Raw genomic sequence first — 13,118 nt, 5'->3', positions numbered from 1 at the left:
CCTGATCATTTATTTTCCTGCCAGTTAAGCCTGCCTTACAATTCCTTCGGCTCAATTAGCTGCTGTAATTGGCAGCAGACACCCATTTAAACCCAGTCACTTGGAAGAACCTCACCACAGGACAGAATGCACTGACAAGAGGATAGGAACAGGTGTGAGGACTTTGTGCCAGCCTTCCATACACTCTGTCCACTAGAAATTTCAAAGCATTGAATAGGCTATTGCAACTCATTAGATGTCAGGGAGGGCCAGTTGAACTCAACTCAGCCGGTGAACAGCACCATCCTGTCGCTGCGTGGCAGCCAAGCACCTACTTCTCACACTGACGACAGCTGCGGTCTCAAAGCAGTACAAGTTACTAGCGAAACCCAGTAAAACAAGAGAGGTTCTCAGTGTAACCCCTCCTCCACCACTCCATCTGTCCATCACCCACACCTTCCTTCCTGTGGTTCCCCTCTCCCCGTCTGCATCACCCCATTTCCCTTTGATTTCATTATCTGCCTTTCTTTCCGATCAGATCCCCTCATTGTCAACTCTCTCACCTCCAGCTATCTACCACTTTCTGCTCTTCCCTCCATCTCCCCTCCTCATCTCAATCTACCTATTCCTTCAGAATCAGCTTTATTATCACCGGCATATGTCATGAAATTTGTTAATTTAGCAGCAGCAGTTCAATGCAATACATAATATAGAAGGAAAAAAACCCAAAATAATAAATAAATCTATTACAGTATATTTAAACAACACACATAAAAATTGCTGGTGAACGCAGCAGGCCAGGCAGCATCTCTAGGAAGGGGTACAGTCGACGTTTTGGGCTGAGACCCTTTGTCAGGACTAACTGAAAGAAGAGCTAGTAAGAGAATTAAAAGTGGGAGGGGAAGGGGGAGATCCAAAATGATAGGAAAAGACAGGAGGGGGAGGGATGGAGCCAAGAGCTGGACAGTTGATTGGCAAATGGGATATGAGATGATCATGGGACAGGAGGCCCAGGGAGAAGGAAACAGGGGAGGGGGGAAGCCCAGAGGATGGGCAAGGAGTATAGTGAGAGGGACAGGGGGCGAAAAAGGAGAGAGAGAAAAAATATATATAATAATAAAAGATAAATAAATTACAGATGGGGTATAAAGGGGAGGTGGGGCATTAACAGAAGTTAGAGAAGTATACGTATATTGAATAGATTAAAAAATCATGCAAAAACCAGAAATAATATATATTAAAAAATTGAGGTTGTGTCCAAGGGTTCTTGCTAGCTCTTGTCCCACATCTTCCCTTCATCTCTTTATGCAGGCTGCCTCCCCTCTATCTTTCAGTCCAGTTGAAAGGTCTTGACCCAAAACATCAACTGTCCCATTCTCTCCACAGACGCTGCCTGACCCACTGAGTTCTTACAGCATCTTGGTGTCGCTCCAGATTCCAGCACCTGAGGCCTCCTGTTTCTGCAGATGTGGAAGTACTAAGCAGGATCAGTCTCTTCTCCACACAACAGAGGTAGCACAAGGAGAGACCACTCTGCCCATTAAGTTATTGCCGGCTTCTGCTATGGCCATACCAGCAGTTCCATTCCCCTGCTCACGACCATGCAAATACTTCTCTTCCCAACACTGATCTGACTCACTTGTGAAAGATAAACATAACGTCGTGTTTCTTGTGCATGAATCATGACGAGTTAACAAATGACACATTGACCTTTATTGCAAGAGCGTTAGAATTAAGAGACGGGAAAGTATAGTGTAACTGGGTGTTGGTGTGGCCACACCTGGGGAATACCATGCTCCACTTTCCTCTCAGTCCACTGTCACCTCTCAGCCTCTGTTGCTACTTTGCCCCTCTCCTCTACCATCTGCCTATCACCCCTCGTCACCTTGGTCCACCACCCCTTCCCTCCAACTTGTTAAACTACTATTTCCCCTCTATATTTCAGACCAGATTAAGGGTCACAATATTCTCTGTCCATTTCCCTCTGCATTCACTGCCTGATCTGTTGAGTTCCTCCAGCATCTTGCCTGCTGCTTCACCTCCAACATGTCATTTCTCCTGGAGTACTGTGAACTGACTCAAGATTCAAGAATTCAAGTGCAATTATTATCAAAGGATGTATAAATTATACAACCTTGAGATTTGCTTGCTCACAGGTAGCCACAAAGCAAGAAAATCGAAAGAACCCAATTAAAAAAATAAAAATAAAAATAAAAGACCAACTCTTGAAGCACAAGAGAAAGAAAAAAATACAAGTCATGTGAACAATTGAAGCAAACAACAGCATTCTGAACCAAAGGTGAGTCTTCAGATCTCAAGTCCAGAGCAGCCTGGAGTAGGCCCAAAGCCTCGCTTATCAGTTCATCATATTAGCAGGCATGGAACACAGCAGCTGGGGCAGTCTTCATAGCCTCAGCACCGTGGAGATGACCATCATGGAGAAGGAGTGAAATTGACTCTCTTCCTGACCTACACCCTGTCTTTTCAGTCTATCTGGGCCAACATTTAAATTGACTCAACGACAGAACAGCGAAAAGGCTCTGGTGCGCTGGAGAGATGAGCGAACAACATGGAGAGCGAGCAAAATCGCTTTCACCTCCAATCTGGTCCAGCATTTAAATTCTCTAAAGAGCACATTGTACCCTGCACTAGGATCCAGGCGCCACAGCTGTGAAAGGCCCCAGGCCTAGACCACACTGCCCAGCCACTTGCTTTGGGCCCAGATTTTGTCGCCCGAAGCCACTCTTAAGCTCTTCAAATCAGCTCAACACTCAGAGCAATCCAACCTTGCACCCGGGCTAGTTGAACGAGCACCAAATCTTCTCTGCCTGGGCCCCGACTTCTCCTTACAACGTACCTCAGAAAAAGTATTTTTAGTGATGTTTTTAGTCAGATTTCTTAGCTTTTTTAACTACCAGAATGCTGTCACACAAGTTCAGTAGCACCATCTTAACCAGAACTCTTTTGGTCTTCTCATGTAAAAAGTTTAATACTGGCATTGGTGGCCATCTGAAAGAGATTTACTGGGCTAACTCCTGAGACTACTGCAGACATCCCACCCTGCAAAAACTCATTTCAGAGAGGTAGCACCATCAATTTGCGGGAGACTCCTGGAACTTCCGGGAGAGGTGGGATGTCTGCAATAGAGTAGCTCCTTAGCAGCCAGCCAGCTAGTTTAAATAACGTTAGCTATGCTAATGAACGGATGACACCTGTTAAACTCACCTCAACATGTCTTTTACAGTCTTAACCCACCATGGGCAATAGAAAAGTCACTGTTGCAAACAGTGCAGCGAGCAACACTGTCATTATTTTTGACCCCTATTAGGCAGGGGTACACTTTAGTGTAGTCTGGGATGACGTACATTTTATATTTTCTTTTTTTGGAACACGCTGCCATGGTGTGCGCGCGCTCGCTCCCTCTCTCTCTCTCACGCTCTCGCTCTCTCGTGGTCGCTCTCTCGCTCTCACGCACTCTCTCTTGCTTTCTTTCTCTCTCGCGCTCGCTGGCTCTCAAAAAAATTGATTTCCAGGATATTGTATATAACTTGCGAGCATCAGGGAGCCACTATTAATATGCGGGAGGCTCCCAGAACTTCTGGGAGAGGTGGGATATCTTCTATTGGGCTAGCTTACCACGAGTAGCTAAGGAAATTAGATCTATATTCTTTGAAGTTTCGAAGTTTGAGAGGTGATCTAACTGAAACAAGTAAGATCACCTGGGGCTTAACATTCCACTTGTGGGAGGATCTTGAATATGGGAACGTAGGAGGTGTGCAGAAATCTCTTCTCACAGTGGATGGTGAATCTCCATCCCAGAGAGTTATACAGGCAAGATCATTCACGTATTTAAAGAGGGGAGTAGACAAGTTTTTAAGAGATCATGGGATTGAGGGCTAAGGTGAGCTGCCAGCAGTGTGAAATTGAGACCTGGGGACAGATCAGCCATGAACATATTGAATGATGGGGCAGGCAAAAGGGCTGAGGGACCTTTTCCTGCTCCTGTTTTGCCATGTGCTTACTGAAGGAGAACCATGGAAAGGTTTGCAGTCCAGGTCTTCCCTGTCCAGTCCTGTCGGAAATTCGGAAGCAACTTCCTTAGCATGGGAGTGCCGGGAATGTGGGGCATTCATTCAAGAGTTGGGTAAAGGTAAAAGCGAGAACACGGAGGGCAGGTTAGGTGATGACCAGGTGGGCTGAATGGCCTTTTTCTGAGACGTGGCTTTTATTGCTTTTGGCAAGAAATAAGGTGGGCAATATGATGGTAGATTCAGTGACCTTTGATCTTGAACTCCGGCGCTGTCTGTGTAGAGGTGTTACTGGGCACGTGAAAGAGAACGGGTTACAAGCAAATAAATGGACTAATGCAATTGCTGTGGGAGCAGACATAGACTCGATGGGCTGAATGGCCTCCTTCTGTGTTGCAATGAAAGATGAGGCTTATGAACCTGAAAGAGTGCTGACTCTGGGATTTACAGTTGTTTTCAGCTCTAGGGTAAGAACTCATCAAACGTCTGCCAAAGCCAACACAGACACAGCAATGCCAAAAGCTCTCTTAATATCATACTGGAATTTCACAGCAATCATGAGGTTATTACCTTTCTTCAAGGCAGCTTTGAGCACATCCTTGAACTTTCTCCTCAGTCCATCTGGTCATCTCCTCCCTGTAACAGAGCTGGGAAGAGAGTCTCTGTTTCAGGAGTCTGATATTATGTATGTGGATGGCTGCCCAGAGTGACGCTGGTTTGCCTCTCGTTCCAGTGAATGTGGGGGGAGGGGGCGCGGTCAGTGGCATGCTGCAGGTGGTCAAGTTATCTGAAGTTAAAGAGGGCAAGGATCACCACTGCCTTTGTGGCAGCCTCTACCAGGGTTGGAAATTGATTGTCACAGTCAGCGAGCTGAAAGCTGTCACGGGGCATGGGGCCAAGACCGTAAGAGTGACATTTGCATACACCTCCCACCCCTAAAGTCAATGGAGAACTTGTAAAGTATTGCAATATAACAGCCATTTGCACACAGCATGCTCCCAAAAACACCAAACTGGTAACGGCCATGATGCTAATGCAGGGGTTTGGGAAATGCCCGGCTTTTGATATATAAGAAGAACTTTTAACAACAGAAAGCACTGGAAACACTCGGTGGGCCAAGCTACACATATGGAGCATAGTACATAGAACAGTACAGCACAGAAACAGGCCCTTCGGCCCACAGTATCTGTGCTGACCATGACGTCCAACTAAACTGAACCTGCTTGCCTGCACATGATCCTGCATACTCATGTGGCAACCGAAATGCTTCTCAATCACCACTATTATGTTAGCTTCCACCACCACCTCTGGCCATGTGCTCCAGGCAGTTACTGCTTTATATATAAAAAAATACCCTTCAACATCCCCCTCGCACCTTAAAACCATGTCCTTAAGTATTTATCATTTCTACCTGGGAAAATGACTCTTTTTAAAAACTTCTATCAGGTCTCCTCTTCAGCTTCCAATTTTCCAGAGAAACAGTCCAGGTTTATTCAGCCAGTCCCAGTAGCTCATGCTCTCCAATCCAGGCAGCATCCTGGTGATACTCTTCTACCACCTCTCCAAAGCCTCCTCATCCTTCCTTCCTCTAACGGAACGCCACACAGTGTGGTGACAGGAGAAACCGAGTTAACAATTCAGGTCAAAGACCCATCTTCATGAAGTTCTGACAAGAAACTGTCCCTCTCTCTCCCTCTCTACAGACACAGCTTGACCCGTTTCCAGCATCGCTGTTTTCATGTCAGACTTCCACCATCTGCAGTTTACTTTTTGATTTTCTTGTAACCTTTTAGGATGTTCCGACATCGCGGACTGACTCTGCAATGGACTGTGAGGACTGCTGAGAGAATCATCTAACAGCACCCACCCACCCATCCAAGGCAGAGACAAGAGGTGCTGCATTCGCAGAGCCCCCAGAATTGTTAAGGACCCTTCCAGACTATCCCACAATCTCTTTGACCTCAGGCAGAAGGTACCACAGAATCAGAACAAGGACTTGGGCTGGGTAACAGCTTCTTCCCCCAGGCTGTGAGACTTTGGAACACCCTGCTGCCACCCAGTACACATTATTTATGACAGCCCCAGTAGCATTACACTGCTATACATTTAACTATATGTCCTATATGCACTTTATGTTAACATGTACATCTTCAGAATATAAAAACACAAACGCGAGGAAATCTGCAGATGCTGGAAATTCAAGCAACATACATAAAAAATGCTGGTGAACACAGCAGGCCAGGCAGCATCTATAGGAAGAGGTATAGTTGACGTTTTGGGCGGAGACCCTTCATCTCCCTCCCCTTCCCACTTTCAAATCTCTTACTATCTCTTCTTTCAGTTAGTCCTGACGAACCGTCTCGGCCCGAAACGTCGACTGTACCTCTTCCTATAGATGCTGCCTGGCCTGCTGTGTTCACCAGCAACTTTTATGTGTGTTGCATCTTCAGAATATATTTTTTATTATCTGTTAATATTATTGTGTTGATATTATTTTACGTTCTGTAGGTGATATTCTGTATGTACTGTGTTTTGGACCTTGGTCTCAGAGGAACGTTGTGTTTTTTTTAGTGGTACAACTGAATGACCATATATGACCTGAACTTGAACCTCAGATTAACAGCTCATCTGCAACAGGAGAGCAAGGAAATGAGAATAGGTGGCAGGGATCTCTCAGCACTGCACTGAAATATCTGCCTCGTGTTCATACAGGTCTCTAGAACTTGGCTTGCACCCACCATCTTCTGACACAGAGAGAGCTGCGGTGAGAACCGACAGCAGACACTTGATGTTTCCCACTGGCGACCGTGATCACGGTCTCATGCCTGAACCCAACACAAGAGATCTCTAAGCTCTAGGAATCAGCTTGCTACAGAAAGATAACTACGTTAAACCAAAATGTCAAACTACGTGGAGGTAATTAATTGCATGAGTTCATGGCTGAATCCGTTGACCACAGGCTAATGGCATAAACCTGATGCCTCACAAAATCCCATGCTATGCTAAACTCAGCCCTCCCCTGCATTCCCTGATCTCACTTACACCACTTTGTCTTGTGGGCAATACAATATCACATCACAGAATACGAAACAGGCTGTTATAAACTATCGCACCAATGACAAAAATTCCTGAAAGTGGCCATAGCCTCTGCATCTCCATCGCTGACAGCCTCATCTATGGATGGTTCTTACAACTGAAGAACATGGCTCATTCCAGACCAGTAACCACAGCCTTGGGCAAGGGCAATTCATGAGATTTTGTCTCATAGTTTGGGTGTCTAGGTGGAGCCATGCTCTGCAGATGTAGGAATAACACCATAGAAAACAATGAGATGAGTCCTCTTCACACACCCATTGTAAGGCACTAAACACCAGGTGGGCATGGGGATCAAGTGGTACATTGTGGACCACTTAGAGGATTCCCTCTGGAACCGGGCACTTTAGTGCCACACACTGCAAGACTGGTTGAGAGTGAGAGCCCCGATGTGTGACTTCGGAGCGGATCACAGACCACTCTCCAGTTTCTTGCGCATCCCACACATCCAGATGACAAACCAGCAGCACAGTACTGAGAGAAGGAAGAAGCTGGAACTGCTTCGCACATATTAGAACTTGTGCCTTACCTTCTGCAGGGCTTGAGCTGAGAACTGTAATCCAGCAAAGGCAGAGTGCCCACCAAAGGAAGCCCATTGTCGCTTGTCTGGTCCGTGTGCACCGCCCTGTCGTTGGCCAGTCTACAACGGGAAGGTTGCCGGTTTGGAAGCAGTGGTCCTCAAACCTGAGATGGAGAAGAGCAAGGATGAAAGGTTAGACTTCAACCAAAGGTCTTTCTTGTCTAAAGATAGCAGAGGATAGGTTGGTCTCAGCAAAAGGGAGAGATGTCTCTGAGCGCTGACACAGACGTCTTTCAGTAAAGCTGCAGGAGCAAGCAAAGAAACGTGTCTCGAACAAGGAAGCTGTAAACAGTACAACTGTTATACCCCTGCCAATCATCCGTCACAATACAGGGTGTAAACCACTGCTCGGTGGTCACACAAAGCATGCTCAGAATAAGCAAACTGAATTGAATAACAGTCACAAGGCAGTACTCGACGGAAACAGATTTAGTCAAGATTAGGAAGGACAGATGAAAATGAGAAATGTTATTCAGCCATCATAGTCACACATTGAAGAATTTAAAGATTATGTCCACATTTCATTATCTGATACTTGATTAAGACTGGGGTTTTTGTCTCTGTGCTGTAACACCAGAGCACTATTCTGAGGGTGGTTCACTCATGTAAAAAGTACAGCATCTGTATGGATTCACAGCCTATTGTAACTCAAGTTTCTTCAAAGTGAAAAGGCTATAAGTCAAAGGAGCAGAATTAGGCCATTCGTCCCATCGGGTCTGCTCCACCAGGCTGATTCTTGATTTCTCTCTCAGCCCCATTCTCCTGCTTTCTCCCCTATAACCTTTCCACACCCTGAATCGATCAACCTCTGCCTTAAATATTCCCAATGACTTAGATTCCACAGCTACCTGCAGCAATGTATTCCATAGATTTACCACCCTCTGGCTAAAGCAACTCCTCCTCATCTATGTTCTAAAAGACATCCCTCTATTATGAGGCTGTGTCCTCTGGTCCTAGTCTCTCCCTCTATAGGAAATATCCTTTCCACATCCATTCTATCTCAGTTTTTCAACATTTGATAGGTTTCAATTAGATTCCCCCTCATTCTTCTAAGTTCCAATGAGTACAGACCCAGAGCCATCAAACGCTCCTCATATGACAAACCTTTCAATCCCAGAATCATTTTCGTGAATTCCTTTGGATCCTCTGCAATGTCAGCACATAATTTCTCAGATAAGGGGCCCAAAACTGATCACAATACTCCAAGTGAGGTCTCACCAATGCCTTACCAATCCTCAACATTACAGCCTTGTTTTTATATCCTAGTTCTCTCCTAATGAATGCTACATCACATTTGCCTTCCTCACCACTGACTCAACCTGAGAGTTAACTTTTAGGGAATTCTACATGAGGACTCCGCTCTCAAGTTCCTTTGCACCTTGGATTTTCGAATTTTCTCCCCATTTTTAAAAATAGCAATGTTATTTCCTAGTTCTCCAAGAACTAGTGTAGGAGTCGTGTGTTTATTATGGTAACCAGTCACAGTATTGGGGGCGTGGTAAATGTGAAGGGAATAAGTTTCGTATTCATGCTTATTTCATGGCAGTTTGTAGCTTGGGACCACGGAGGTCATATCTTTGTTGACCACTGAGATAACGCTCAATAATGCTTAATTGTATGTTTGCTAATTGCTAATGAAGGATCAAAATAGGGAATTCGACTCTTTGGAGCAATCATCTGGGTGTGTCACTCAAGTATAACAACTCTGTCTGTGGTTGCAGGCTGGCGACAATGCTTGGCTTTGATATTAGATCAATTTTTGCCGCTACAACTAGGAAACAACATTGGTAGGAAATACAAGTGTTTCGCCGAGGATCGAAGGGACTGTTCCTTTGCTGAAACGTTCTTAATGTCAGTTCAGAATCATAAACAGGTCAATTATCACTAACTTTGATGTGTGAAATTTGCTATTGTGCAGCAGCTGCACAATGCAAAGACATAAAGTTGCTATAAATTGCAAAAATAAATAAATAGTGCAAAAAATAAAGAAATATCAAAATGTTCCTCAGTTCATAGACTGATCAAAAATCTGATGGCAGAGGGGAAGAATCTGTCCCTGAATCATTGAAATTGGGTCTTCAGGTTCCTGTTCTTCCTCTTTGATGGTGGTAATGAGAAGAGGGCTTGTGCTGGATGGCGAGAGAACTTAATGATGGATGGCACATCCTTGAGGCACGGCCTCTTGCAGATGTCTTCAATGGTGGGGAGGATGCTATCGCTCTGAGCCCAGGATTTATAGTTGCGATCTCAAACATCTTGGTTGTCGGATACTCTCAGCTGCTGTGGCTTAAATGTTTTCAAGAATGAAACAGGGTGCTGTTGCATTACGTTGGTTGGCTCTGGGGCAGTAGAATACTGGTACCCAGAGTACACTGAAATAACCATGTCACTAGATCTAGGCAGCCAAGAAGCAGAAAGTTACAGTTGGCAATTACTGTACAATGTGTTGGGGAAGTTTTCACACCTCTCTAGTGGGAATATAACACTGAGCATGAACTGTGCAGCAAGCTAGAAATCGCAAGTATTGACTGGAGTAAGAGTGGTGAAAAAAAAACATTATAAATGTTACATGTCATTTAAGTTAAATAAAAGTTCTTGCCAGGAATTGCTCTTGCTTGGATTTAAGTTCAGGGGAATCAAAAACTAAAGTGTATGGATTTAAGTTGAGGGGAAAGGATTTAAAAGGGACCGGTGGGGCAACTTCTTCATGCAGATCACGGTGAGTATATGGAATGAGCTGCCATAGGTAGAGGTGGGTACAATAACAACATTTAAAAGATATTTGGACTGGTACATGGATAGGAAAGGTTCAGCAGGATATGGGTCAAACGTGGGCGAATGGACTTGCTTAGATGGGAATCTTGGTCAACGCGGACAAGTTGGACAAATCGGGTCAAAGGGTCTGTTTCTATGCTGTATGACTCTATGACTCTCCACGGGTATCATGGGTAACACTAACATTTATTACCCAACCCTAGTCATCTTGACCAGATGAAGAAGAGTGAACCACAGGATCCACCTAGAGCAGGGATTCCCAACCATTTTTATGCCATGGACCCATACCATTAACCAAAGGGTTCATGGACTCCAGGTTCAGAGTCGTCTCTGGGTAATGACAGAAGTTTTCACTCCTGATGGTCCACCTGTAGGTCACATAGCTAACTCCAAAACATGACTTAGATCAGCTTTTTATTAAATTTCAGATTTATTTAGTTACTTCAATTTAAACTCCCTAAAGGGATTTGAACTCATTTTTCCCAATCAATGGTCTGGAAGTCTGACTGCTCCACCAGAAACTTAACCACTACACCCTGACCTTTCCAATGAAATAGAATCAAAGTGAAAAATTAACACTGATTCCCTCTTCACAGATGCTGCTCAGCTTGCTGGGTAATTGCAACAGTCTCTGATTCTGTATGTACTGCTTGGATACTTGAGAAGGTGCTACTGTTCAAGGAAGGTTGTCCTCTCATTAAAATCAAACAATGCTATATCCACAAACATTTTTTAAAAATCACCAAGACATATTGGTTTCAGCCTATAAATCCAGCCTAGCGGAATAATGATGAGAATAACAAGATTTCAAGAGACACAATGCCCCCAGTAGTGTACAAAGTTAGCACAAAGCTTTACAGTACCAGCGACCAATGTTCCCTATAAGGTGTGCGTGTGTGCATGCGTGCACACATCTCTTGCTACTAGTGCACAAAGGAATTTAAACTGCGCACAAAAGGCTGTCACCCTTAAATTTGTTGGCAAGTTCAGTATATTTCACAATCGTACACAATCATATTTTCTTTTCTGGTTCCTGGTGCGGACGGTGTTAACAACATGGAGTTTGCAATGATTTGTCTGCAGATTTTAGAACTAGCTTATTCATACTGCTTTTATTGAAGGAATTATAGATTCACTATGTTGAATGCCAAAGAAGTAAAGGGTGTGATGCACAAAAGAACGACTAATTCATTTGAAGCGGAATGGCTTAATGAAACAGTAGAAACTGCTACACCGAAAGCTCATGAGGTCAGGAAAGTACAGCTATGAGAAATATTTAATGTACAATACAGAATGTATTGTCATGATGCCAAAGTTGCTGGAGGATTTGAAAATAGGAAGAAGTGGAGTGATATTTGGAAACTTGACTTTTTAAAGTGTCATTTAGCATGCAAATCACATATGGATGGCGTGCAAAAGCTCTGGTGAGAAAATCCTTCATTTCCCGCTACTGGCCTGCTACGTATGTTTTGTGAGAGTGCAGATGAATGAGAGCGAAAATGATCAAAGCCAGAGGAGATCAAAGTCCTTATTGACGGTGTTTTACTAGCTGATAAAATGAATACCTATATATATATAAAATTCAGTGCACATGTGTTGCTGTCACCGGGCAAAAAAGTTGCAAAGCACAAGATTTTTGCACACGTTGGTCATTACAAATTAGAGGGAACCCAGGTTCAATTCCCGTTGCTGCCTGTACGTTCGCCCTGTCACCGTAAGGGTTTCCTTTGGTGCACTAGTTTTCTCCTACAGCTCAAGGACATACATGTTGTAAATTGTCCTGTGATTAGGCTAGGATTAAATTGGGGGATTGCTGGGCGGCCCGTCTCGAAGGGCCTGAAGGGCCTAATCCATGCTGAATCCCAATAAATAAATAAATAACAGCAGATTCTGGAAATCTGAAATAAGAACAGGAAATACTGGAAACACTCAGCACTGTGGAAAGAGAAACACCCTAGAGTTAATGTTTGAGATCAAAAGGTCCAAGACTCTGTTTCCCTTTGCTTTCGGATCTGAAATGTTAACTGTGCTTTTCTCCCCACAGATGCCGCTTGAGCTCCTGAGTGATACCAGCATTTTCCGTTTCATCCCTGCCCTTCAGGCGTACGTAAGCGATCCAAAGCCATGATGAAAGCATCTAATCAGCATGGCTCCGATCTGATCAAACTGACGATATTTCACTCTGACAGAAAAGGAGGCCATTCAGTCCATTACATTTATACAGACTCCTAATAGCAATCTTATTCCCCGACTTATTTCCCAGCCTGGCCTCTTACCTATTCTTATCTGCCTGACACCTCCCCCTGGGTCACCTCCTCCTTCCCTTTCTTACATAGTCCACTGTCCTCTCCTATCAGATTCCTTCCTCTCCAGCCCTTTATCTTTCCTACCCACCTGGCTTGACATCTATCGAGCCTCCTTCCCCTATCCTCACCTTTTTATTTTGGTGTCTTCCCCTTTCCTTTCCATTCTTGAAGAAGGGTCTTGCCCTGAAATGTGAACTGTTTACTCTTTTCCATAGAAGCTGCCTGACCTGCTGAGTTCCGCCAGCGTTTTGAATGTGTTGTTTTGGATTTCCAGCATCAGCAGACTGTCTCATGTTTATTATTTCCACAATGATCTCTTCTCTTTCACATGCCTAACTTCACCTCTCTGATTCTCCT

At 44.4% G+C, this 13,118-nt stretch overlaps 1 protein-coding gene across 9 annotated transcripts in view; it reads right to left on the bottom strand.

Moving 5' to 3' along the window:
• Positions 1-13,118, bottom strand: part of LOC134339494 (adhesion G protein-coupled receptor L1-like) — a 666,897-nt gene that overhangs the window by 446,948 nt on the left and 206,831 nt on the right. For all 9 annotated transcript variants that reach the window (XM_063036065.1, XM_063036054.1, XM_063036056.1 and 6 more), the window contains exon 3: positions 7,630-7,784. In XM_063036065.1, coding sequence (XP_062892135.1) covers positions 7,630-7,696 — 67 coding nt within the window. In that variant the 5' untranslated portion in view covers positions 7,697-7,784. The remainder of the gene's footprint in view (positions 1-7,629; positions 7,785-13,118) is intronic.

The sequence above is a fragment of the Mobula hypostoma genome, chromosome 29 (genome assembly GCF_963921235.1).
Source record: "Mobula hypostoma chromosome 29, sMobHyp1.1, whole genome shotgun sequence".
Classification (NCBI taxonomy): Eukaryota; Metazoa; Chordata; class Chondrichthyes; order Myliobatiformes; family Myliobatidae; genus Mobula; species Mobula hypostoma.
The sequence above is the reverse complement of the archived record's forward strand: the minus strand, read 5'-3'. Positions and strand labels throughout refer to the sequence as shown.